Source organism: Rana temporaria, chromosome 2 (assembly GCF_905171775.1).
Source record: "Rana temporaria chromosome 2, aRanTem1.1, whole genome shotgun sequence".
NCBI lineage: Eukaryota > Metazoa > Chordata > Amphibia > Anura > Ranidae > Rana > Rana temporaria.
Genome location: NC_053490.1, coordinates 340,029,327 through 340,056,926, shown reverse-complemented (window position 1 = coordinate 340,056,926; position 27,600 = coordinate 340,029,327). Strand labels below are relative to the sequence as shown.

The 27,600-nt window shown below is 45.0% G+C and overlaps 1 protein-coding gene across 6 annotated transcripts in view; it reads left to right on the top strand.

The window, feature by feature from the left end:
- Positions 1 to 27,600, top strand: part of LOC120928425 (C4b-binding protein alpha chain-like) — a 232,455-nt gene that overhangs the window by 7,413 nt on the left and 197,442 nt on the right. For 4 of the 6 annotated variants that reach the window (XM_040339522.1, XM_040339521.1, XM_040339525.1 and 1 more), the window contains exons 2-3: positions 10,047 to 10,142; positions 11,980 to 12,048. In XM_040339522.1, coding sequence (XP_040195456.1) covers positions 10,058 to 10,142; positions 11,980 to 12,048 — 154 coding nt within the window. In that variant the 5' untranslated portion in view covers positions 10,047 to 10,057. The remainder of the gene's footprint in view (positions 1 to 10,046; positions 10,143 to 11,979; positions 12,049 to 27,600) is intronic. The other 2 variants (XM_040339524.1, XM_040339526.1) reach the window with 1 other exon arrangement.

The following is a 27,600-nucleotide window of genomic DNA, read 5'->3' as shown; positions in this document are numbered from 1 at the left end:
AACTATTACATCCAAAGTGAAAGGATATTTCCTGTGGCTTTCTTCAAGGCTCTTCATTGCTGTTGAGTAATGTACCATAAAAAGATTCACTACACTTTTTAACGAAAGCCTTCTGTCAATATTGTTCAAGTTTTGCAATCCTACTTTTCCTGCCACATATTTTTTTGCAGCAACAAAAATTGTATTACTTTATAATAGGGCTGTTACTGATCAAAATTTTTATGTTCGATTAATCGATTTTTTTTTTAAATCGATTAATCGACTAATTTCGATTAATTATAACGCACATACAGATCCAACTACTTTTAGCTGATCTCTTGCTTGCAGGCTGATTCCCAGTGCGGCTACCAACCACTGGAAAAATTTATAGCAGGATACAAAAAACACACAAAGGCAGCGCTCGATGTGAATAGCATTAAAACTTTTATAGTCTTCAAGTAGGTAACAAAATAAATATTGCACTGGAGATAAAATCGATGTAGCTACATAAACTGTAAAAATAGTGCGAGTAATACCGTACAGTAGCAAAAGCAGTCATAAAAACATGTAGCTAAGTATGATACTGGTATAAAAATGTGTACAACGATGCCACTGCTGAATCCAGATGAGGAGGGGTTAACATCAGTCCATTGGCATGTAGATGTCCCGTGAAGGGAACTATCACAACTCCCAGTGGATGGCTGTAGAATCCCAGGTTGATAGAGGGAAGTGTAACAGCCCTTGCGTGTGGCAGATAGTAAGGTCCCGCCGGCATGCAGATATGAAGGCACAGCAAAGGAGCCCTTCAGATGGACACAGCAAGCCCCGCCGGTGTCCGTGACGTCACTGGATCTCCGACGGAACTCCCTGAAGGCCCGGAAGTTAGCAGAGAGGTGAGTACCAATCAAAATAATTTTGATCGATCAAAATAATTAAAGATTAATCGATGAATTAATAGTTAATTTCCACAGCCCTACTTTATGACTAAGCTACACAGATTTTGTCTTGAGTCTTTTATGCATTTTGACAATAATTGGCCTCAAACTATTTGCTGAAGAGAGGTTCTCAACACTGGGAAAATCAGCTCTTATAATATGAATTGTTATTGTATTTCCAGTGGGTGCTTGATGTTTTTACAACTGTAGCGCCCCCTTACTTTCAGTATGGGCACTACGCTAAAGTTAGTGGGGAATGGGAGAGTTACCTCGCTCCCATTCACTGGTTATTTAAATTTGGGGTTCCTGTCATTCCAGAAATGTCCACTGGGTCAGTCTGTGGTCCAGGGATGCAATATCATCCCTGGCCAGCAGTTGGCGCCAGAGGGGTTCTGGCAAAGCAAGTTTTCCCCAGCAGCCAATTAGAGAAGTTTCTCCTCGCAAAGCATGCTGGGAAAGGGTATATCTGTGACAGGTGTCATGTGTTCTAAAATCTTCGCGGGGTCCCCGTTCCAGGTGCGGCATCCACCTTCAGGGTGCGCGCATCCATGGACCCCGTCGGCGTGGCCCGCCTGGCCAAAGTTGCAGTCTACGAAAACCCTCACCCGGAGGTACAAGGGGACCCCAGTGACTTGCTGGGTTCCCGGTTCCACTGAAAGGATCCCAGGCTGGGTGCCGTACGATTGGGGAGTTGGTTTGAGGAGGAGCCGGAGGCAGGTCGTCCAACAGAGCCTGAACAAACCAATTGGGGATCCGGTGACCAGAGTACTGACAGGTATGTTGCTGTCATCTGGTGACCAATGCAGAAATCTACTGGGAGGATTTGCTTCATTTATCTACCTAGCTCAGTTATTGTAATTGGCCCGTGAGACAGGCCTGCATCCTCCCAGAAATCCTAAGTGACACCTTGGCTGCCAGACCTATGCAAAAGGGGTCTGTCAGATGGAGTGGCGACAAGTTACAAATTGGTACTATGCAGAGCAGTACTGACTGCTCCATTTAATATACAGGCCTGATCCTGCAAGGTTCTCTTCTTCTCTCCCTCATCAACCTTGAACTTCCCAATTGATGTTGATGTTGGCCGTGTTTGGCCTGGAAAATAAAGCATTGAGAAAACCTTTATTCACTGTCTGGACCTTCGCTCACTATCTTTGTTCTCACAACTACACCCCTAGACAACGCCAGGGTAACTTAGCAGGCCGATCCCAAAATCAACCAGCGGCTCCTTCGGGGGTGAGCGCTACACAACTTTGAATAAATACAATCCTATTATGTTCATTGGTATCCTATCTCCCTAAGATGATGGTACAATTTAACCACTTGAGACCCGCGCTGTAGACGAAAGACATCCACAGCGTGGCTCTCAACTGCCGGGTGGACGTCCCTGGACGTCCTTTATTTGCATTCCCCATGCGCGCTGCTGGGGGTGCGCAGCGTAGAAAAACTGTGCACGGCGCATCGCTGAGATGCCGATGCGCATGCCTGGCGGCCGCGATGTCCGCCAGGTACCTGCGATCGGCAGTGACAGAGCAGGGACGTGGAGCTCTGTGTGTAAACACAGAGCTCCACGTCCTGTCAGGGAGAGGAGACAGATGCTGTGTCCCTTGTACATAGGGACACAGATCGGTCACCTCCCCCAGTCAGTCCCCTCCCCCCACAGTAAGAATCACTCCCAGGGAATACATTTAACCCCTTCCTCGCCCCCTAGTGTTAACCCCTTCCCTGCCAGTCACATTTATACAGTAATCAGTGCATTACTATAGCACTGTTCGCTGTGTAAATGTGAATGGTTCCAAAATAGTGTCAAAAGTGTCCGATGTGTCCGCCACAATATCGCAGGCCTGACAAAAATCGCAGATCGCCGCCATTACTAGTAAAAAATAAATAAAATAAATCATAACTTTATCCCCTATTTTGTATTCGCTATAACTTTTGCACAAATCAATCAATAAATGCTTATTGCGATTTTTTTTATTTTTTTTTACCAAAAATATCTAGAAGAAATCGGCCTAAACTTAGGAAATTATTATTATTTTTTTATTGGGATATTAATATAACAAAAAGTAAAAAATATTGTGTTTTTTTCTAAATTTTATGTCTTTTTTGTTTATAGCGCAAAAAATAAAAACCGCAGAGGTGATCAAATACCACCAAAAGAAATCTCTATTTGTGGGGAAAAAATGATAAAAATATAATTTGGGTACAGTGTTGTATGACCGCGCAATTGTCATTCAAAATGCGTCAGCGCTGAAATTTGGTCTGGGCAGGAAGGGGGTTTAAGTGCTCATTAGTGAAGTGGTTAAGTGGAACCTGTGACCAGGCTATTGACATTCAAATATATAAATATTCCTCACTGCCGTAAATTGGGTTAAAAACATGTCCTTGCTGACCTCAGTAGCTGCAGACATTGCACAGAAATTCACCCTCAATGATCCCAGCAGAAGCACTGAAGTTCTTCTAAAGCCCTGTACAAACTGTTTTCATCAGACAAACCAATCATGTGTGGGCCCCATCGGTTTGTTTTCCATCGGAGAAAAAAAATAGAACATGTTTTATATTTTTCCTATGGATAAAAAAAACAATAGACAAAAACGATTGTCTGTGTGGAAGTCCATCGGTCAAAAATCCATGCATGCTCAGAATCAAGTTGACGCATGCTCGGAAGCATTGAACATCATTTTTTTCAGCACGTCGTAGTGTTTTACGTCACTGCGTTTTGACACGGTCAAATTTTTGACTGATGGTGTGTAGGCAAGACTGATGAAAGTCGGCTTCAACAGATATCCGACAAAAAATCCATTGGATTAGATTCCATCAGATATCCGATCGTGTGTACGAGGCATAAGATCTCACTTTACCCTGCTCCCCCTACCAGACCAAGGGGCAGATCCACAGAACAAGTACGCCGGTGTATCTACTGATATGCCGGCGTACTTTCAAATTTCCCGCGTCGTATCTTTAGTTTGAATCCTCAAACCAATATACGATGGCATCTGGGTTCGATCCGACAGGCGTACGGCTTCGTATGCCTTTGGATCGCAGATGCAATACTTCGGCGTCCGCTGGGTGGAGTTTGCGTCGTTTTCCACGTCGGGTATGCAAATGAGCTTTTTCCGACGATCCACAAACGTACGCGCGGCCGTCGCATTCTCTTGCGTAATCTCTAGTCGGCTTTTTCCGGCGTATAGTTAAAGCTGCTATTTTGCGGCGTATAGATAGACTTGCCATGTTAAAGTATGGCCGTCGTTCCCGCGTCGAAATTAGATTTTTTTTTTTTTTGCATAAGTCGTCCGTAAATGGGGATGGACGTAAGTCACGTCTAAGTTCAAAAAATTACATTGTTACGACGTCATTTCGTGCAAAGCACGGCGGGAAATTTCGGGACGACGCATGCGCAGTTAATTCGGCGCGGGGACGCGCTTCATTTAAATGAATCACGCCCCCTGCCCGCCGATTTGAATTACGCGCCGAGAGATACACTACGCCGCCGTAACTTTCGGTGCGCAAGCTTTCAGGATTCGAACCAAAGCCGGAAAAGTTACTGCGGCGTAGCGTATCTCTGATACAAGGCGCAGATGTAAAGGTATGTGGATCTGCCCCCAAATGTTCTATGTTAATGTCAGAGATTGGAAGGCTGTTAAGTTTTGGCTAGGAATCTGTGACAGAATCGGTTAAAAAAGAAAACTGCTACTTAGAAATTTTAAAGCTGATCTCCAGAGAAGTAAAAAAAAAATCCCACCCCACACCTAAGGCCCCATGCACACGAGAAGCAAATGCAAACTCATCTAAACACAAGTTTTCAAACGCAAAAACCGGCATTTAAAACGCCCGTTTTTGCCGCGAATTTCGCGGCGTTTTACCGCGTTTTACCGCGTTTTACCGCGTTTGCGTTTATAAGCATTTGGTTAAGAAACATCATAAGACCCTCCCTAAGCTCAAAAAACAATATTATTTAACCATTTCAGCTATTTTGTGAGACCAGAGCAGCTGAGAGAGCAGCAGTGTACGTGTATTTAGCGTGTCACTTGCCACGTCACCTGGCCACGTCACCTGCCACGTCACCTGGCCACATCACCTGCCACATCACCTGGCCACGTCACCTGCCACAAGTTGTGGATTGTCCACAGGCCACGTCACCTGCCACATCAACTGGCCACGTCACCTGCCAAGTTGTGAATTGTCCACTTGCCACATCACCTGGCCACGCCACCTGCCACAAGTTGTGGATTGTCCACTGTCCACGTCACCTGGCTATGTCACCTGCCACGTCACCTGGCCACGTCACCTGGCCACGTCACCTGGCCACGTCACCTGGCCACGTCACCTGCCACAAGTTGTGGATTGTCCACTGGCCACGCCACCTGCCACGTCAACTGGCCACGTCACCTGCCACAAGTTGTGGATTGTCCACTGGCCACGTCACCTGCCACATCAACTGGCCACGTCACCTGCCAAGTTGTGAATTGTCCACTTGCCACGTCACCTGGCCACGCCGCCTGCCACAAGTTGTGGATTGTCCACTGGCCACGTCACCTGGCTATGTCACCTGCCACGTCACCTGGCCACGTCACCTGCCACAAGTTGTGGATTGTCCACTTGCCATGTCACCTGGCCACGTCACCTGCCACGTCACCTGGCCACATCACATGCCACGTCACCTGGCCATGTCACCTGCCACAAGTTGTGGATTGTCCACTGGCCACGTCACCTGCCACGTCAACTGGCCACGTCACCTGCCAAGTTGTGAATTGTCCACTTGCCACGTCACCTGGCCACGCCACCTGCCACAAGCTGTGGATTGTCCACTGGCCACGTCACCTGGCTATGTCACCTGCCACGTCACCTGGCCACGTCACCTGGCCGCGTCACATGCCACAAGTTGTGGATTGTCCACTGGCCACGCCACCTGCCACATCAACTGGCCACGTCACCTGCCACAAGTTGTGGATTGTCCACTGGCCACGTCACCTGGCCACGTCACCTGCCACATCACCTGGCCACGTCACCTGCCTCAAGTTGTGTATTGTCCACTTGCCACGTCATCTGCCATGTCACCTGGCCACCCCACCTGCCACAAGTTGTGGATTGTCCACTGGCCACGTCACCTGGCCACGTCACCTGCCGCAAGTTGTGGATTGTCCACTTGCCATGTCACCTGCCACATCACCTGGCCACGTCACCTGCCACAAGTTGTGGATTGTCCACTGGCCACGTCACCTGCCACGTCACCTGGCCACGTCACCTGCCACAAGTTGTGGATTGTCCACTGGCCACGTCACCTGGCCACGTCACCTGCCACATCACCTGGCCACGTCACCTACCACAAGTTGTGGATTGTCCACTTGCCACGTCACCTGCCTCAAGTTGTGTATTGTCCAATTGCCACTTCATCTGCCATGTCACCTGGCCACCCCACCTGCCACAAGTTGTGGATTGTCCACTGGCCACTTCACCTGGCCACGTCACCTGCCGCAAGTTGTGGATTGTCCACTTGCCATGTCACCTGGCCACGTCACCTGCCACATCACCTGGCCATGTCACCTGCCACAAGTTGTGGATTGTCCACTGGCCACGTCACCTGCCACGTCAACTGGCCACGTCACCTGCCACAAGTTGTGGATTGTCCACTGGCCACGTCACCTGGCTACGTCACCTGCCATGTCACCTGGCCACGTAGCCTGCCACGTCACCTGGCCACGTCACCTGCCACAAGTTGTGGATTGTCCACTGGCCACGTCACCTGGCCACGTCACCTGCCATGTCACCTGACCACATCACCTGCCACATCACCTGGCCACGTCACCTGCCACAAGTTGTGGATTGTCCACTGGCCACGTCACCTGCCACATCAACTGGCCACGTCACCTGCCAAGTTGTGAATTGTCCACTTGCCACGTCATCTGCCACGTCACCTGGCCACGTCACCTGCCTCAAGTTGTGTATTGTCCACTTGCCACGTCATCTGCCATGTCACCTGGCCACCCCACCTGCCACAAGTTGTGGATTGTCCACTGGCCACGTCACCTGGCCACGTCACCTGCCGCAAGTTGTGGATTGTCCACTTGCCATGTCACCTGGCCACGTCACCTGCCACATCACCTGGCCACGTCACCTGCCACAAGTTGTGGATTGTCCACTGGCCACGTCACCTGCCACGTCAACTGGCCACGTCACCTGCCACAAGTTGTGGATTGTCCACTGGCCACGTCACCTGGCCACGTCACCTGCCACATCACCTGGCCACGTCACCTACAACAAGTTGTGGATTGTCCACTTGCCACGTCACCTGCCTCAAGTTGTGTATTGTCCACTTGCCACGTCATCTGCCATGTCACCTGGCCACCCCACCTGCCACAAGTTGTGGATTGTCCACTGGCCACGTCACCTGGCCACATCACCTGCCGCAAGTTGTGGATTGTCCACTTGCCATGTCACCTGGCCACGTCACCTGCCACATCACCTGGCCACGTCACCTGCCACAAGTTGTGGATTGTCCACTGGCCACGTCACCTGCCACGTCACCTGGCCACGTCACCTGCCACAAGTTGTGGATTGTCCACTGGCCACGTCACCAGCCATGTCACCTGGCCACGTTACCTGCCACAAGTTGTGGATTGTCCACTTGCCATGTCACTTGGCTACGTCACCTGCCACGTCACCTGGCCACATCACCTGCCACGTCACCTGGCCACGTCACCTACCACAAGTTGTGGATTGTACACTTGCCACGTCACCTGGCCATGTTACCTGCCACAAGTTGTGGATTGTCCACTGGCCACGTGACCTGGCCACGTCACCTGCCACATCACCTGGCCACGTCACCTACCACAAGTTGTGGGTTGTCCACTTGCCACGTCACCTGGCCATGTCACCTGCTACAAGTTGTGGATTGTCCACTGGCCACGTCACCTGCCACAAGTTGTGGATTGTCCACAATGCAATACAAGCAATTACATTTTTTATGTTTTTTTTATGGTTTTTCATCATTTGCCATCATTTTTGAGATTTCTAATGTAAAAAAATAGGTCACCTTTAAAAACGCCTATAGACGAAATCGCGGCAAAACGCCGGTACCGCGTTTTGCCGCGATTTGCCGCGATTTGCCGCGATTTGCGTCTAAAACGCAAAAACTGAATGCTTCTGAACCCAAAATTTTGGGTTTGGAAAAACGGCCCTAAACCCAACTGCTTTGAAACGCCAAAAAACGTGATTGTGTGCATGGACACATAGGATAACATTAAATGTGTTCAGGGGCAGTTGAAAAAAATGCCCAAATGCCTCTGAACTCGAGTTTAGCAGCGTCTCGTGTGCATGAGGCCTAAAGGTTTAAAGTTGTAATGCATATCTAAACCTAAAAACAAAAATGTAATACAATGAAGTTTACCAATCCTTAGATGTGGTTGTTTAACAGAATAGGTAGTCAGCTAAACAATCAGGGTAACTGTAATTTGTAGTTTGCTAAACATGTGCAAAGTTAGAAGTAATGATGCAAAAGAGGTTTAGCATGCATACAATGCAGAAGATTACAAACCAGATTATGAAAGCTACTCAAATATGGGCTGTTCATAGCAATGCCCCGGTTGCTCAATCAGGTGTAACATGTAGCTGCATAGCATTGTCTCTATTCGTTTCTATAACAGAGATTCTAGCTGAGAATCACTACTTCAGTAAAACACAAACAGCTACTTTTTATTAACTTCTAAACTAATCTCTTTCAGTGAAGTCCAGGGGTAGCTCTGGTAACAAAGGTGAACAGCTTAAGCATATGACAAAGAAGGGAGGGCGCACCGACCTTGTGCATTACCAAAAGTAATTTTTATAAAGATATACAGCAATTATTATACAGACATACAAACGTGGTATGCAGGCTTATCAATGCAACAGTTACGAGGGCAAACCCTCTTCCTCAGAGCCAAAGCAATCATTCATCGTTTTGGCTCTGAGGAAGAGGATTCTCTTTGTAACGTGTAAGCCTGGTCCTCCAAACAATTCCGGTTCCAGTTGCACAATGTAGAGATACTTACTCGATATTGCTGTTTGCCAAGTGAGCAGTTCAGAATTTAATATAAAAGCTACTTGACAGCCACCTCTTCACATACAAATGTAATATTGTTATGGTGCCCCAGGCCAGTTACAATTCAGGATAGTGTTCTGAGGGTTCAGTAAAAATGAAAATTTCTGTTGACTCAATCCCCTGGTTCCTTTCATTTGTAAAATACCCATGATTACACCTAGAATGTTAGAGCATGGCATGCTAGTTAGGCTTGTTATGACAGACATAACAGACACCTGTTATTTTAGAGGCATACTCATTTTAAATTACATGGCAAGCAAAGTAAATCTGTACGAGGACACCATTAGAAATATAGACCTCCCACAAAGAAGACGAAATTGCACTAATCTGGTTATTCATGTGTCAGACTTGCTATTGGGTTACTTGATAATACGCCAGGGGTTAACTCTACCACAGACTTTTGTTTCCCTTCTGCTGAATTAGATCCCTCCACAAGATTAAAATAATGAGAATCGACAGACACAGCAATGTGGTGTATCAACTCAGTTTTCAATTTTTTTTCCCGTAAGTTCGATATTTCTATGAAATAAACATAGGCGTTGGCTTGGGGTCTCAAACTGGTGGCCCTCTACCTGTTGCAGAACTACAAGTTCCATCATGCCTCTGCCAGGGAGTCATGCTTATAAATGTCAGCCTTGTAATGCCTCATGGGATTTTAAGTTTCGCAACAGCTGGAGGGTCGCCAGTTTGAGACCCTTAGCTTAGACAGTAGCCAATTACAGGTTAGCAGTTTGTATACGTAGTGAGAATGAAACTAGCTGATAAAACACTCTAATTTCTTGGCAATTACATGTTTTTGTTACAGTAAGAGATATTCTGAGCATAAAGCAGAAATTGTTTACAGGAAACGTACTTTATTCCTGTGCTTGCCAACTGAAAAGCCCTGAAATGCACCCATATTCCAGTCCCAATAGTGTTGTTCAGTATATATTTCTATAATTCTACTCTCTTTGCATTTTCAGTGCTGTTGTTAAAATGTATTTAATTGCATGTATATATGAACAGAATTCAAAAAAAATTATAATTTGTCAATGCTAATGAAAATCATTATCTTCTAGGTTTACTAAAGATGTCTTTGTTGGCACAGTTTATCAAAACCTATACAATCTTTTTTCTGGTTTCATGTCTGACAATCTTCACCAATGAAGTTCATGGTAAAGTATTTCATTTTTTCCTTATTTATTATTTTTATTGAGTTTTGCATAAGAAAACAAGTTACACATGCAGTATAAAGAATGCAAATATGGGATAAAGATCATAACAATAATGACTGAAATATCGGTAGTTTGGTGCTCAAATGCATGTTCATATTTATCAGATAAATACCGAAAAAAACGCAAATGTCAGGTATAAGGGACTAAAGAAAATAATAAAAAAAAGGACTATACCTTATATCAGGCTTAGAGTGCCTCCGGACCACCCATCCACCCCTAATGGGTTCAAACTGTGGATGGGAGGGGGCACGTGAGAGGAAAGATAATTAGATAAAATATGAGAAAGCTAAAGTCCCAAGAAGATAAATATAGTTATCGTGACATAGAAGAAAAGGAGCATACATATCCTGTGCGTTGTTTCTGAAATACCTGAACTGACCCTAAAAAAATGGGTCGTAATAATAAAGGAATCTATGGTCGATTCCTATGGTCGGGGCTTAAGTGGTTAATTTCTTAGCCAATCAGCTTATCTCTTTTGTGCTGAGTCACATTGGACAGTGTAAAGCCTCGTACACACGATCAGACTTCAAACTTTTCCGTGGATTTTTGTCCGAAGGGAGTTGGCCGGACTTTTGTTGCCGAAAAATGTGTCCGTTTGCAGAGCGAACTTTTGTCCGATGAAAACCAAAAAAGTTTGTCTGATGGAGCGTACACACGCTCATATTTTTTTGAAAACGTTCTCATTTTGAAGTTTGTTGGCAAAAAGTCAGACCGTGTGTACGAGGCTTTAATATGGATTAGCCACGTGTTGAAAATGAAACTAAAATAAGAGGATTGCGAATGACCACGCCACGATGTATTTACGAAAGTACAAAATTACGAATCCATTAACGAAAATTATTATCTAACAAAATTACGAATTTTGAATCAACGAAAATAAATTAGACAGAATTACGAATCATTCAGTATAAACGAAAATAAAACTGTCACGAAAATACGAACGGGTTCGAATAGGAAAATTTGCGTCTTAGGAAATACAAACGGGTCTGAATAGGAAAACTTGCGTTGAAACGAAACAAAAAAAACCCGAAATTTTTCGTTGTGTACATGTCTACAGAACATGACTCGGCCCCCCTCTCCCTCCTCAATGGCTGTGATTGACAATTGCTAGATTGAGATCAGGCTCATGTAAGTTTTGGGGGGGGGGGCTGCGGGGGAGCTGCATGAAAGTAAAAAATCTTCAGCCTTTACAACTACTTTAATTATACCTCCCAACTGTCCCTGATTTCGAGGGACTGTCCCTGATTTGGAGCAATGTCCCTCTGTCCCTCATTACTCCTTATTTGTCCCTCATTTTGATCTGATCTATATAGATGTATATAAAATGCATATTTAATCTATCAAAAAGTGTTTCCCAGTGCTAAACCTTTCATCCAATTTCTAAATGGCTTCATTTGTAAATTCCAAAAGCCAATATAAAGGAATAGTAGTGGTAGAAAAAGCACTTGTGGGTTAAACCAATCTTATTTTTTTGTACAATTCTCCTTTAAGGGGGCGTGGCAAGGGGTGTGTCTTATGCCTGAATACTTTTTGCTGATAGGCGTCCCTCATTCCCGTCTCAAAAAGTTGGGAGGTATGCTTTAATGGCGTCTAGCACAGAATTAAAATTTGGAAACATGAGTAAAATAATGCTTCTAACCACTGCCCCAAGTAATGGTGACTGTTTACGACTGAGAACAGTATCTTAACACTTTTTTCAAGTAAAGTATCAAGTAAATAATATTTGGTTGTTTTTCTAAAATCAGTTAAGCATTAACTATGCTATTTTATTATAAAGCGCAAGCAGCTCGTGATTTCTTTTGGATGGATGATATAACTACAGTAAGGCCATTGGAGACCAGCACAGGTATGGCTAAAGCAGAACTTTACCCAATACAGTTTGATAACAATTAATGTCCTTTACCGAAAGAACATACATTCAGTGATGTATTTTGGTTTTGTGCTGCCCTAGGCAAGACTAAAATTGGGTACCCCCCAATCTAAATTTGTCCCGCCCCTTCCTGTCCGTTGACACCTGCCCCCATCTGTACCTGTCCACCAAAAACAGATGAATGGGGGATCTATTCCCCACGTGTCTGCCGGATCGGATGGCAGTCGGATGGAAATGGACAGGTGGTCCGTTTCCATTTGACTGCCCCATAGAGGAGAGCGGACAGATCCTCCACTAAGCAGGCAGATCCGCTTTATGGACCCCGCTCATGTGAACGGGCTCTTAAAGTTTTTTATTCTATTCATTATTATTTTTTTTTACCGATAACCAATATAAAGAGGTGTTTCTACATTGGCCACCAATGTAATGGGGATTTACACTGGCCACCAATGTAATGGGGATTTACACTGGCCACCAATGTAATGGGGATTTACACTGACCACTAATGTAATGGGAATTTACACTGATCACTAATGTAACAGGAGCATTTACAGTAACCACCAATGTAAGGAGGAATTTACACAGACCACCAAAGTAAGGGGGACCTTCACACTGGGCACTAGTGTGAATAAAAGAATTGTACACCAAGCCCCAATGTAATGAGAACATTTACACTGACCACTAATGTAATTGAGACATTTAGCCTGCGTTCACATTTGTGTGTGTCGGGAATGCATGCAAATCGCCTTCCGGACACCAAAGAAATGTGCTGCCCTTTAGCAGATACACAGCAGTACCATTAATTGTTAATGACACCCTCACACATCTGCTGAGATATGCGTATTCCCATGCACTAAAATTTACAGTGCTGTGGCACCATGTTATTTTGAACAAGGGTTCCATCTCCAATCTGCTTACCTCTACAGAACAGGCTGATGTTAGGCCTAATGACCACAGTTGTAGGCAGGAATTTCAAGCATGCCCCATTACCTCCCCAGTGGACAGCATTCAGCGGAAATTATGGTGGAATGATATACATGTAAATGTTCTATTTACATATCAATGCCGCTGATTATTGGCTATTTGCATATTAATGACACCATTATTTGCATATCAATTGGATCTACAGGTGAGTCATCTGTACCTGGCAATAGGGCAGAGCTGGGCAGCATTAGTACCAGAACTTCACACTGAGATATCTGGACACATCATGGGACTAAAACGTCAATGGATGAGGGAATTTAAACTGGGATAGTTGGCAAGTATGAGGCCGCTGCTTTGGGCCCCACAACAGTGATGGTGCCCTGGGCAGCTACCCCTGCCTTAAAGACGGCCCTAAATCTGTGTCCTCCTCCACACAGTCTGTGCCATTCCTGTTGCTTTATTTCTCCTTCGGCAACAGTAAATATTAAAGATGTCAGGTGGTCGGCCTTTAATGGCAGATTGCAGATCGCAAGTGCAGTGCATTTGAATGCAGTGCAGGAATACACACAGAACTTGTGCTTCCCACACTGCCTTCTGCTGTGAATCTGCCCTAATGCAATACAGTAAAAAAGAAATATCCTATATGCTGTATATACTGCATATCTATATAAACTGTGTGTGTGTATATATATATATATATATGTATATACAGTTTATATAGATAGATATGCTCAGTGGGGGATCTGTCCGCTCTCCTCTATGGGGCAGTCAGATGGAAACAGACCACCTGTCCATTTCCATCACCCGCAATCCAATATATATATATATATATATATATATATATATATATACAAAATAAATGCACACAAAAGTAGCTTAAGTGGTTGTAAACCTCAGTCATGGATTCTGAGCAAAGCACATATATCTGTAGTGTTTACTTATCTACTTATCTCTCTCCAAAGCTCTAATGCTGCATACACACAACCGTTTTTAATGTCATGGAAAAAACATAGTTTTTCTCGACGTGATTCTTGTCAAGCCTGCGTTGCATACACAAAATGCTCAAGCACAGCGCGGTGACGTACAACACGTACGACGGCACTATAAAGGGGAAGTTCCATTCGGATGGTGCCACCCTTTGGGCAGCTTTTGCTGATTTCGTGTTGGTAAAAGTTTTGGTGAGAGACGATTCACGCTTTTCAGTCTTCGTGCTTTTTAGTCTGTTACAGCGTGACAAATGTGCTATCTCCATTACAAATGCTAGTTTTACCAGAATGAGTGCTCCCGTCTCATAACTTGCTTCTCCGCATGCGTGTTTTTTTCCCGTCATTAAAGCCAACACACAACCATTTTTCTAAAAACGGCGAGAAAAATTAGAGCATGTTCTAAATTTTTAATGCCCATTTTTCACGTCTAGAAAAATGCTCTGGAGCCTACACCCGATCGTTTTTAATGACCAATTTAAAAAATTGCATTTTTCGTGTCATGAAAAACAGTTGTGTGTACGCGGCATAAGTGGCGTTTCTCTTTGAATCTCAAATCAAAATCATCCTGCGCCTGTAGACATAGACAGCATGGCTCGGCCTCACCCCTCGCTCTGCTTGATTAACAGCAGCAGGATCCAATAGCTCCCCTTGCTATGAATCTGCCCTGTGAGTAGGAAGAGAGAGGAGGGAGCATCTGCCCTTGGACTGATCGAGATCAGGTGTAGGCAAGTATAAGGGGGAGCTGGGGTGATCCTGGTCACCAAAGGTTTTTTACCTTAATGCAGTTATGCAGAGAATGAATTATGCCCCGTACACACAAGGGGACATGTCCGATGAAAACGGTCCGTGGAACATGTCCGATTATGTGTACTAACCATCGGACATGTTTCCAGCGGACAAGTTTCTTAGCTTGCTAAGAAACTTTTGTCCGCTGGAAACCTGTCCGCTAGGCCGTACACACGGTCGGACATGTCCACGGAAACTGGTCCGCGGACCAGTTTCAGCGGACATGTTCGACCGTGTGTACGCGGCCTTAGGGTAAAAAACCCTAAAGACTTTAGAGCAGTTTTCCCATTATCAGTTCACTGCTAGGTTTCAGTTTCCTGAATCTCAAATAGGATTTGTTGAACCGGCTGTGAATCAAAGTCAGATTTGTTTGTTACTAGTCCTAAGAAGAACAGTGAGCACCGGTTAATACTAGGGATGAGCAGAACATTCGAAAACGCGAACACCGTTAAAATCTATGGGACACTAACATGAAAAATCTAAAGTGCTAATTTTAAAGGCTAGTATGCAAGTCATTGTCATAAAAAGTGTTTGGGGACCTGGGTCCTGCCCCAGGGGACATGTATCAATGCAAAAAAAAAAGTTTTAAAAATGACAGTTTTTTCGGGAGCAGTGATTTTAATGATGCTTAAAGTGAAACAATAAAAGTGAAATATTCCTTTAATTTTCATACCTGGGGGGGGGGGGGGGGGGTTCTATAGTATGCCTGTAAAGTAGCGCATGTTTCCTGTGCTTAGAAAAGTCCCTGCAGCAAAATTACATTTCTAAAGAAAAAAAAGTCATTTAAAACTACTCGTGGCTATAATGAATTGTCGGGTCCCAGCAATACAGATAAAAGTAATTAAAAAAAACAGCATGGGGTTCCACCCTTAGTCCATTACCATGCCCTTATCCAAGCACACAATCCGGCAGGCCGCAGAAAAAGAGGGGGGGACGAGAGAGCGCCCCCCCCTCCTGAACCGTACCAGGCCACATGCCCTCAACATGGGGAGGATGTCCCCATGTTGATGGGGACAAGGGCCTCATCCCCACAACCCTTGCCCGTGGTTGTGGGGGTCTGCAGGCGGGGGACTTTTAAGAATCTGGAAGCCCCCTTTAACAAAGGAGACCCCTAGATCCTGGCCTTCCTATGTAAATTGGTAATGGGGTACAACATACCCCTACCATTTCACAAAGAAAAAGTGTGAAAATATTATAAATGACAGAAGACGGCTTGGGACAAGTCCTTTATTAAAAATAAAAAAATAAAATAAAAATTCCAGCGATGTAATCCAGTCTGTCCAGCGTTGTAATCCATTCTCGATGTCCCACGGTGATCCATTCTACTGTGGGTGCCTGCACGGAGGCACCCGCCTATTGACGCGCAAGATGTTTGACAGTTCTTTTTATAACCGAGGGCGGGGCCACCCGTCCACATCACATCACCTGTCCTCGGTTATAAAAGAACTGTCAAACATCTTGCGCGTCAATAGGCGAGTGCCTCCATGCAGGCTTGATCTTGCCTCGCTGGAGTGGACAGCATCGCTGTAAAATGGATCACCGCGGGAAATCGAGAATGGATTACAACGCTGGACAGACTGGATTACATCGCTGGAATGCTTTATTTTTATTTTTAATAAAGGACTTGTCCCAAGCCGTCTTCTGTCATTTTTAAAATGTTCACACTTTTTCTTTGTTAAATGGTAGGGGTACAATGTACCCCGTTACCAATTCACATAGGGGGGGCTGAGATGTGAGGGCCACCTTTGTTAAAGGGAGCTTCCAGATTCCGATAAGCCCCCAGCCTGCAGACCCCCACAACCACCGGGCAAGGGTTGTGGGGATGAGGCCCTTGTCCCCATCAACATGGGGACATCCTCCCCATGTTGAGGGCATGTGGCCTGGTACGGTTCAGGTGGCCTGCCAGGTTGTGTGCTCAGATAAGGGTCTGAAATAGATTTTTGGGGGGAACCCCATTCCATTTTTAAAAAAGAAATGGTGCAGGGTTCCACTTAATATCCATACCAGACCTGAAGGGCCTGATATGGAATTTGGGGGGGGCACGCTTTTAAAAAAAAAATAGGTGCATCTTTTTGTATCCAAATCCGGCTTTAAACTTCTCCACAACAGTATCTTGGACCTGCCTGGTGTGTTCCTTGTTCTTCATGATGCTCTCTGTGCTTTAAACGGACCTCTGAGACTATCACAGTGCAGGTGCATTTATACAGAGACTTGATTACACGCAGGTGGATTCTATTTATCATCATTAGTCATTTAGGTCAACATTGGATCATTCAGAGATCCTGAACTTCTGGGGAGAGTTTGCTGCACTGAAAGTTAAGGGGCTGAATAATTTTGCACGCCCAATTTTTCAGTTTTTTATTTGTTAAAAAAGTTTGAAATATCTAATAAATTTCGTTCCACTTCACGATTGTGTCCCACTTGTTGATTCTTCAAAAAAATTAGTTTTATATCTTTATGTTTGAAGCCTGAAATGTGGCAAAAGGTCGCAAAGTTCAAGGGGGGCGGATACTTTTGCAAGGCACTGTATGTAACCCACTCCACTGCAATCCACAGTACATTAGCACTGTATAGCACTGTATACAGGGCCGTCTTTAACATTCATTGGGCCCTAGGCAAAGATTGTGATTGGCTGCCAGAGATTACAACACATCATTACAGCTCACAGACTAGTTGCTAGAGGTTAAAGAACATCATTACTGCTCACTACTTGGATTCTAAAGGTTACTGGAAATCAATATTGCTTACTGATTAGTTGCTAGAGGTTATTACACATCATAACCTCTCAGTGCAAATTGAAGGTGTGGCTAAACTGCACTAGTATTGAGGGGTGAGGTAGGTGCAGAGTGCAGGGGTGAGGTGGGTGCAGGGGTGAGGTGGGTGCAGGCTGAGGTGGGTGCAAGCTGAGGTGGGTGCAGGCTGAGGTGGGTGCAGGCTGGGTGCAGGCTGGGGTGGGTGCAGGTTGAGGTGGGTGCAGAGCAAGACACGTGCACTGCAGAAAAATTAGTTTGGTGGGTGCAGATTGAGATGGGTGCAGGCTGAGGTGGGTGCAGATGGAGATGGGTGCATGCTGAAGTGGGTACAGAGGAAGGTGGGTGCAGGCTGAGGTGGGTGCAGAATAGACATGTGTCCTGCAGAAAAATGTGTTCATTTTTGTTTTAATTTCATTTCGTTTTTTTCGCTTTTTTTCGGAAATTCAGAAATTTGGAAAATGTCAGAAATAAAAAAATTCGGAAGTTCGGAATTCGGGAATTCCGAAATGTTCAAATTTTCGAATTTCCAAATTTTTTAAATTTTTAATTTTCGATTTTCGAAATTTAGAATTTTCGAATCTCGAATTTTAGAATTTTAGAATCTCGACATTTAGAATTTTAGAATCTCGAAATTTAGAGCTTTCGAATCTCGAAATTTTCAAATTTAGAATTTTTAAGTTTCCGATTTTCGAATTTCAAAATTTAGAATTTCCGATTTTTGAAATTTCCGATTTTCTAATTCTGAATTTTCTAATTTAGAATTTTCTAATTTTGAATTTTAGAATTTCCGTATTTGCAAATATTCAAAATTTTGGAAATTCAAAATTTTGGAAATTCGTTACAAAACTAATTTGGAACTAAACGAATTTGTACATGTCTAGTGGAGAGGAAGGTGGGTGCAGAGGGAGATGGGTGCATGCTGAGGTGGGTACAGAGGAAGGTGAGTGTACAGAGCTCCACTCCCCTTAAGTACAAGGCTCTCCCCCCATAAAGCCCCCCATTCCAGTACAGAAATTTTCTCTGTCCCAAATGCTACTCACAGCATGTTGTCCTCCGATGTCCATGCAGCCTACCAGTCCCAGAAGTAGCTTCCTTCCTCTGTGCAGAGTCCCTGCCCCCTTACTCCTGTGCTCTCTCTCAGATCAGTGTATGTATACCCAAGGGAAGAGAGCGGCCGCAGGGAGAGAAGCGCTGCTTCTGTGTTTCCAAGTGACAGTAGCGAGCAGCAAGCATGCGACCAGCACCGGAGGTGGCCGAACTCCGAGGCTCAAGGGGCGGGCAGCGCAGGGCCCCCCAACAAAGAGGACCTGTCGCACACTATTCCTATTACAAGGGATGTTTACATTCCTTGTAATAGGAATAAAAGTGATCAAAAAAATAAAAATGTAACAAAAAGTGTAAAAAAATAAAAAATATGTAAAATAAATAATATTTTTTTTCTTAACAACCCTATTAAAAACTATGGGCCAGATTCAGGTAGAGCGGCGTATGTTTAAGCGGGCGTAGCGCAGCTCATATGCGCTACGCCGACGTAAAATAGAGAGGCAAGTACAGTATTCACAAAGCACTTGCTCCCTAAGTTACGTCGGCGTATCGTAAATGGACCGGCGTAAGCCCGCCTAGTTCAAAGTAGCAAGGCAGTGAGCGTGTAGTGAAAAAAAAAAAAAAAAAACGCGCTGGTGTCCCCCCCACCCTCCGACCCCAGGCAGCAGCTGGCGTGCGAAAACACAAGACAAAATGGACAAAAGAAAGCCGCGCCACAAACAGTCTATTGAGTCACAATCAATAAAGGTGTAATTTGGTCCGTAGTTGATTAGATGGCACTTGTACGGTCACAGGTTTATTCGAATACAATCCTTGAAATGGCAACTCCTACGTTCCACACCACCCAGTGACACATATACATGAAGTGACCTTCCACCGGAAAAAGGAAAGCCGCTTACCAGAACGCAGTGACGTCACCACGACAAGGAGTAGGGCTCCTGTATGCCGGCCGGCAAATTTATTGTTATGCAGATTTTAAACGCTCGTTTGTGAGTATATTTTACCCTTTTTTTAAATAAAAGTGTATGTCACAGAGTCACGCTATGTGCGCCTCTTTTCTTATTTACATTTAAACGGTGGAGCTGAGTTACATCACGCTCAGGGGACGGAGGGCTTCCTGGTGGAAACATCCGAGGATTAAAGGCCTAGGCTGGGTTATAGCCATCTGCCCTAACCGCTTGCCTTCTGGTAAGCGGCTTTCCTTTTTCCGGTGGAAGGTCACTTCATGTATATGTGTCACTGGGTGGTGTGGAACGTAGGAGTTGCCATTTCAAGGATTGTATTCGAATAAACCTGTGACCGTACAAGTGCCATCTAATCAACTAAGGACCAAATTACACCTTTATTGATTGTGACTCAATAGACTGTTTGTGGCGCGGCTTTCTTTTGTCCAGTGAGCGTGTAGTATTATAATGAAGCGTGACCCCATGTGAATGCATGGCCGAACGAATGGCGCATGCTCAGAATCACGTCGCAAATACTCCATAAGATACGTCGGCTCAATGCTTTCGACGTGACCCTAACCTACGCCCAGCCCCATTCACGTATGACTTACGTAAACAACGTAAAATCCGACGGCAGTTCTGACGTCCATACCCTACACGACTTAGACCAGCTATTTGGTGGTTTATCTTTACGCCAGACGTACGCCTTACTTAACGGCGTAGCTTACTGCGACGGGCGCAAGTACGTTCGTGAATCGGCGTATCTAGCTCATTTACATATTTGAAGCGTAAATCAACAGAAGAGCCCCTAGCGGCCAGCGTAAATATGCACCCAAGATACGACGGCGTAGGAGACTTACGTTGGTCGTATCTTGGCAAAATTCAGGCGTATCTCATTTAAAGAATCAGCGCATAGATACAACGCCGCTCATATACGCTTACCACGGCGTATCAGTAGATATGTCGGCGTAAGTCTTTATGACCTGGGCCTATGCATCTGGCGCCCTGTATGTAGATTTGGGATTAGGGGGGCAGCACCCATGCACTCCCTAATGGAGCGACTACCACTGGTACTGACTTGCATCTTTTTTTTTTACCGTGATTTATCAAGGGCACCTAAATAATATGTCTGGTAGTGAAGAATTTCATAGAAGGTTTTTACTACAAATGTAATGAATATATGATAAAATTTGTCTGAACATATTCTAGTTTATACTGTATAATAGTCTTTTCACCAGACCCAAATATTTTCTAGAATATACCACAAAATCATTCTTTTAAAAATAGTACTTGGACACTTTTATGTGTTTAAGCCAGTGTATTTTGGAGGGTCCCATATCTGTGATATTGTAAATATGGATGTTTGTTGCAGCACATTACATTTTTCCTTACTGCTAGACCTTTACAGTAAAACCTGTAGCACATTACAATATTTTAAGTGTTTTTGAATGCATGTTTTTTGTGTATCTGAAGGATATCCTGTCTTAGGCTGTGTTTAGTGCTATGGCACTTTGATGTCTTGGATAAATGCGAGCGCTGCATTAAAGTTTTGTCAGGGGTCACCAGTGGCGGCTGGTGCTCAAAATATTTTGGGGGGTGCAAACAAACTGAGAAAAAAAAAACATCAATTGCAGCCACTGTGCCCATCAAATGCAGCTACTGTGCCAAACACAGCTACTGTGCCATCAAATGCAGCCACTGTACCCATAAATTGCCGCCAATGTGCCTTCAAATGCAGCCACTGTACCCATAAATTACCGCCACTGTACCCATCAATTTCTGACACTGTGCCCATCAATTTCCTCCAGTGTGCTCCATCAAATGCTGCCAGTGTGCCCATCAATTGCCGCTACTGTGCCCCATCAAATGCTGTTAGTGTGCCCATCAATTGTCGCTACTGTGCCCCATCAAATGCTGCCATTGTGCCCATCAATTGCCGCTACTGTGCCCCATCAGATGCTGCCATTGTGCCCATCAATTGCCACTACTGTGCCCCATCAGATGCTACCAGTATGCCCATCAGTTGTTGCTACTGTGCCCCATCAGATGCTGCCTGAGACTTACCTGTCTCACAGCAGGTCAGTGGCGATCTCCTGCACATCCTCCATGTCTTCTTCTGTGCACTCTCAGGTACCCAATCACAGCGCCTGACGTTTCAGCCAATCGGGTGACCGGTAACCGATCCGGCAACCTGATTGGCTGAGAGGCAGTTCAGTGTTAGCAAAGCAAATTCCTTTGCTTTGCTAACACACAGCTGAGTGAACAGCGAACACCCAGCAAGGTGCCCGCTGTTCACATTTTTGGGCGCCTATTAGAGACTATTGGCTAGATTCAGATAGCCAGGCATATCTTTGAGGCGGCGTAGCGTATTGCATATACGCTACGCCGCCGTAAGTCAGAGAGGCAAGTGCTGTATTCACAAAGCACTTGCCTCCTAAGTTACGGCGGCGTAGCGTAAATGGGCCGGCCTAAGCGCGCCTAATTCAAATGTGGAAGAGGGGGCGTGTTTTATGTAAATGATTCGTGACCTGGGGTGATTGATGTTTTTTACGAACGGCGCATGTGCCGTCCGTGGACATATCCCAGTGTGCATTGCTCCAAAGTACGCCGCAAGGATGTATTGGTTTCGACGTGAACGTAAATTACGTCCATCCCCATTCACGGACGACTTACGCAAACAACGTAAAATTTTGACGCGGGAACGACGGCCATACTTAACATTGACTAGTCCAGCTATTTGTTCGACTACCTTTTCCCCCGGGAATAGCCTTACGTAAACGGCGTATCTTTACTGCGACGTGCAAGCCTACGTTCATGAATCGGCGTATCTCACTGATTTACTCATTCTAGGTGTAAATCCGCGTTCACGCCCCTAGCGGCCAGCGGAACTAGACAGCTAAGATACGACAGCACAGGCCGTCGTATCTTAGCTAGGTTGAAGTGTATCTCAGTTTGAGCATACACTTAAACATACAACGGCTTAGATTCCGAGTTACGCCGGCGTATCTACTGATACGCCGGCGTAACTCTTTGTGAGTCTATATGACTCTAATCAGGTGCTTCCAAAAAAACACCCCCGCCACTGTAATACAGGTGCCCTGCGCCCAAAAAGGGGCCGGACACCTGAATAGGGGGTGTCAGCGGCGACCATAGATAGATTGATGCAATGCATGAATCTATCTATGATGGCAGAGTGGTGCAGGAGAGAAAGGCGGCACTCCTGCGCCCTTTATGGACGCACCGCCACAGGGATTCACACTGGTGGGCTGAAGTTTGGCCACAGTGCTGGTGTATGCAATGTATGAATTTTACCCATGTTTTTAGCCACAGTCCCATTAACTTCTATTTGGTTGTGCATTTTTTCCAAATTTTCTGAAAGTGCACCAAAGATGCAGCATTTTGGTCAGAAAACGCAGCAAAAAAGTGCAAATTAATAGTAGTTTATAGGACCACGGCTAAAAATGTGTGTAAAATACACCAGTGTGAACGTGACTTTTATGTTTCATTAAGTCACAAAGTTTTGGTCTTACAAAGGAATTGCAATCTCAAAACCAATCCAAAATGTGGCTTCTACACAGTACTTACAGCATTTCCTCCCTGTAATAGTGCTGGTAATCAATTTAAATGATTTGAAGGAAACAGTGGCTGAAATTATATAGCCAAAAGTCCTGGTTGTCTCATACTGGTTGTTCTGTTTTTATGGTATTTCCAAAATATTAACTTACTTTAGCTCTACTGTTAAAAATCTCCACCAATAGCATTTAGTGGAAAAAAGTAATATGAAAAAATGACGTACCCTTGACATAGACCTGCTCTACTACAAAACCTTGGTGTATACTGCTGGGTGTTTAAATTATTGACTGCATGATGATGCAAAACCCCAGTGTCTTACCTTCACCTTTTCCAGAAATTGGCCTCTGCAGTCAAGTTGCCCTGGTAGATATTAAAAAACTGTGCAACTTTGTAAAATGCCTATTAATTTTATTGTCATACATGTAGACCAGGGGTGGCAAACTCCAATTCATCGGGGGCCGCATTAGCAGTATGGTTGCCCTCAAAGGGCCGGTTGTATCTGTAAGACTATGTGTCCACTATTATCATAAATAATTGTCACTGCGTTTGTTTATTACTGGTTTTATGGAGCGCAGGGTTCAGGAGTTTGCTGCGTACGAAATGCAGGATGCAGGATACAGGAGTATGCTATGGACTGTGTGCAATATCTGACCTCTGCACCCTTCACTCTCCTTCCATCCTCCCTGGGATGGGATGGGGTAGGATGAGATGGGATGGGGTAGGATGAGATGGGATGGGGTGGGATGAGATGGGATGGGGTGGGATGAGATGGGATGGGGTGGGATGAGATAGGATGGGGTGGGGTGGGGTAGGGTAGGATGGGATGGGATGGGGGTGGATGGGGTGGGGGGGGTGCCATGGGATGGGATGGGGACGGGATGGGGTGGTATAGGATAGCATGGGGTGGGGGTGGAGTGGGATGGGATGGGGTAGGATGGAATAGGGGTTGGGGTAGGATGGGATGGAATGAGATGGGATGGGGTATGGTGGGGTGGGATAGGATGGGATGGGCTACCTGACATACATGGACCTACCTGACATACACAATGACTTCACCTACCTGACATACACTGACCTCACCTACCTGACATACATAGACCTACCTGACATACATGGACCTACCTGACATACATAGACCTACCTGACATACACTGACCTCACCTACCTGACATACATGGACCTACCTGACATACACAATGACTTCACCTACCTCCTACCTGACATACACTGACCTCACCTATCTGACATACATGGACCTATCTGACATACATGGACCTACCTGACATACACTGACCTCACCTACCTGACATACATGGACCTACCTGACATACACAATGACTTCACCTACCTGACATACCTTCACCTACCTAGGTCCATGTAACATGGACCTAGCTGACATACACCCATCATGTGTCACGGCAGACAGCCAGCCAGAAAGGAGAGGAGGAGAGGAGAGCCACCCGCCCGAGCCGGTGTGTTGTCATATTCTGCTCCCTAGTGCATGGTGTCGAGGAGGCTTGTAATTGCCGCCTTCTGGAGTCTGCGGCGGCTATGATGGATGTCACACGTCCCGCGGTCCTGGGATTGGATCTCCGGGACGTCCATCATAGGAGCCGGGTGTACCAAGATGGCCGACCGCTCCGGAGCTAGGCCGAAGCCGTGGCCTTTCCTAAGGTCGAGGCAGCGGTGCGCTCCGTGGATCATGCATCGGTCACGATCCGTTGCATCACTAGTGGCAACGGACGGCCTGTTGCGCGGGCCACATGGCAAGGTCTCGTGAGCCTTGTGTTTGCCACCCCTGATGTAGACCATTTGGACCCTTTAAATGAATTATGCTTTGATTGGATTGTATATAGTAAGTTTCAGTGTGTAAAAAAACTTTTGGATACTAGGAAATGTTTGTGTGCAATACGATGGAAAAGGGTTTTCTGATCACTATTCACTATTCGCTCACTCCAGTAAAGTTGTATAGACATCACTCAGAGAGAACAAAGACATCCATAGTGCAGTATTGCCAGTAAAAAATTAACAAGTTTATTAAAAATCTGCTAACATCAAATAACCAAGAATTTGAAGTTTACAAATAGGAGTGGCGACACACTCGCCTCCTCACTGTGCTTCCGTTCTCGATAGACACAGCAAGTGATGTCACAAGCCTCCACCCAACACGTTGCTTCAGTGGTCAAGTGACTTCCTCAGGGATAATAACCATGTGATGAACACCAGGTATTTATAACCCATCTGCACCAATAGGTTTGCCTTAGCAACAAATGACTCATCGGTTCATCTGTGTCAATGTAATTAATTGGCCAATAGGAAAAAACCTTCCACATTGGCCAAGAAACTACTCCGCAACAAGAGCTGATAGGCTTAATGTGGAATTGATGACACAAATACAGCACACATAGGTAAAAAAATTAATAAACATAGAAGGTATAAAATTATATAAGTAATAAGCAATCAATTAAATGTTTGTGATATAGAAAAAAAAACAATCAACCCTATGGCCGCGTACACATGGTCGTTTTTCGGCATGAAAAAAGATGACATTTTTCAGCATGTCCAAAAAACAAAGTTTTTCCAACTTCATCATTAAAAACGATGTTGCCCACACACCATCGTTTTTGAAAAATTATGAACAAAGCGCGGTGACGTACAACATGTACGACCGCACTCTGAAGGGGAAGTTCTATTCGCCTTTGGGCTGCTTTTAGCTGATTCTGTGTTAGTAAAAGACGATTCGTGTTTTTTTGCCTGTTACAGCGTGATGAATGTGCTTACTCCATTATGAATGGTAATTTTACCAGAACGAGCGCTCCCGTCTCATAACTCGCTTCTGGGCATGCGCGGGTTTAAAACATCGTTTTAGCCCACACACGATCATTTTTTACAACCCGAAAAACAACATTTTAAAAAACGACATTAAAAAATGCAGCATGTTCGAATATTTTTTTTGTCGTTTTTCAGAAGCCGAAAAACGATGTGAAGCCCACACACGATGATTTTAAATGACGTTTTTAAAAATGTCATTTTTTTTCATGCCGAAAAATGACCGTGTGTACGCGGCATTTGGATTGATAGAAAAAGTTTAGGTAAATAAGGTAAAAAATTGCATAAACACCAGTGACACCTAATGGACAAAAATGATATCACTATCAGGTTTAAAAATATCCTTCTCTTCCCCTCCCACCCCTCCTTCACCCCCCCCATCCGACTTTTAATAACAGAATGTATGACTCCCAATCATAGGCGTGCGCAGCCTATTGCAATAGGGTGTGCACCACAAACAGAACATCAAATACACATGTGTGTGTGTGCATATATATATATATATATATATATATATATACACACACACACACAGAGCTCTGTGTCCAAAGGAACAGTGATCTGGCTCTTCTCCCTGAAAATCAGGGAGAGAAAATAGCCAGAATAGTAAGTAAAAGCAACACACAGTACACGTTGTTAGGCGAACAGTTAGCCCCTTTCCAGCCAGTGTCATTAGTACGGTGTACAGTATTATCACCATTCACTGTATTGATGTCATCACTAATGGCGTCAGTGTCAGTTCGCAACCCTCCCAGCCAGTGTCATCACTAAATTGCCTGCCACCCTATCACAGTCCCATTATAAGTCGCTGGTCACCGCCATTGCAAGTATAGTGTCATAGCTGCGTAATTTCCAGTATATATACCACAGTTTGTAGACACTATAACTTTCACACAAACCAATTCAAATACACTTATCAGGATTTGTTGTACCAGAGACATGTAGCAAAATACAGTTTGGTCTAATTATATGAAGAAATTTATGGGGCTTTTTTTCAAATGTTTTGGTCTTTTTTTCATATTTTTTTAAATATTTTATATATATTTATTTAAAAAAAAAACCAGAGGTGATCAAATTCAACCAAAAGAAAAATCTATTTGAGTGCAAAAAATTATATAAATATAATTTGTGTACAGAGTTGTCTGACCGCGCAATTGTGTATGGGCAAAAAAAGGTTGAACTAAATCAGCAGAATTTGTTACACTCTGAATCCCTGGCGGAGTCCCCCCTTACACCAAAATCCTTGGCGGAGTCCCCCCTTACACCAGAATCCTTGGCGGAGTCCCCCCTTACACCAGAATCCTTGGCGGAGTCCCCCCTTACACCAGAATCACTGGCGGAGTCCCCCCTTACACCAGAATCCCTGGCGGAGTCCCCCCTTACACCAGAATCCCTGGCGGAGTCCCCCCTTACACCAGAATCCCTGGCGGAGTCCCCCCTTACACCAGAATCCCTGGCGGAGTCCCCCCTTACACCAGAATCCCTGGCAGAGTCCCCCCTGCACACCAGAATCCCTGGCAGAGTCCCCCCTGCACACCAGAATCCCTGGCAGAGTCCCCCCTGCACACCAGAATCCCTGGCAGAGTCCCCCCTGCACACCAGAATCCCTGGCAGAGTCCCCCCTGCACACCAGAATCCCTGGCAGAGTCCCCCCTGCACACCAGAATCCCTGGCAGAGTCCCCCCTGCA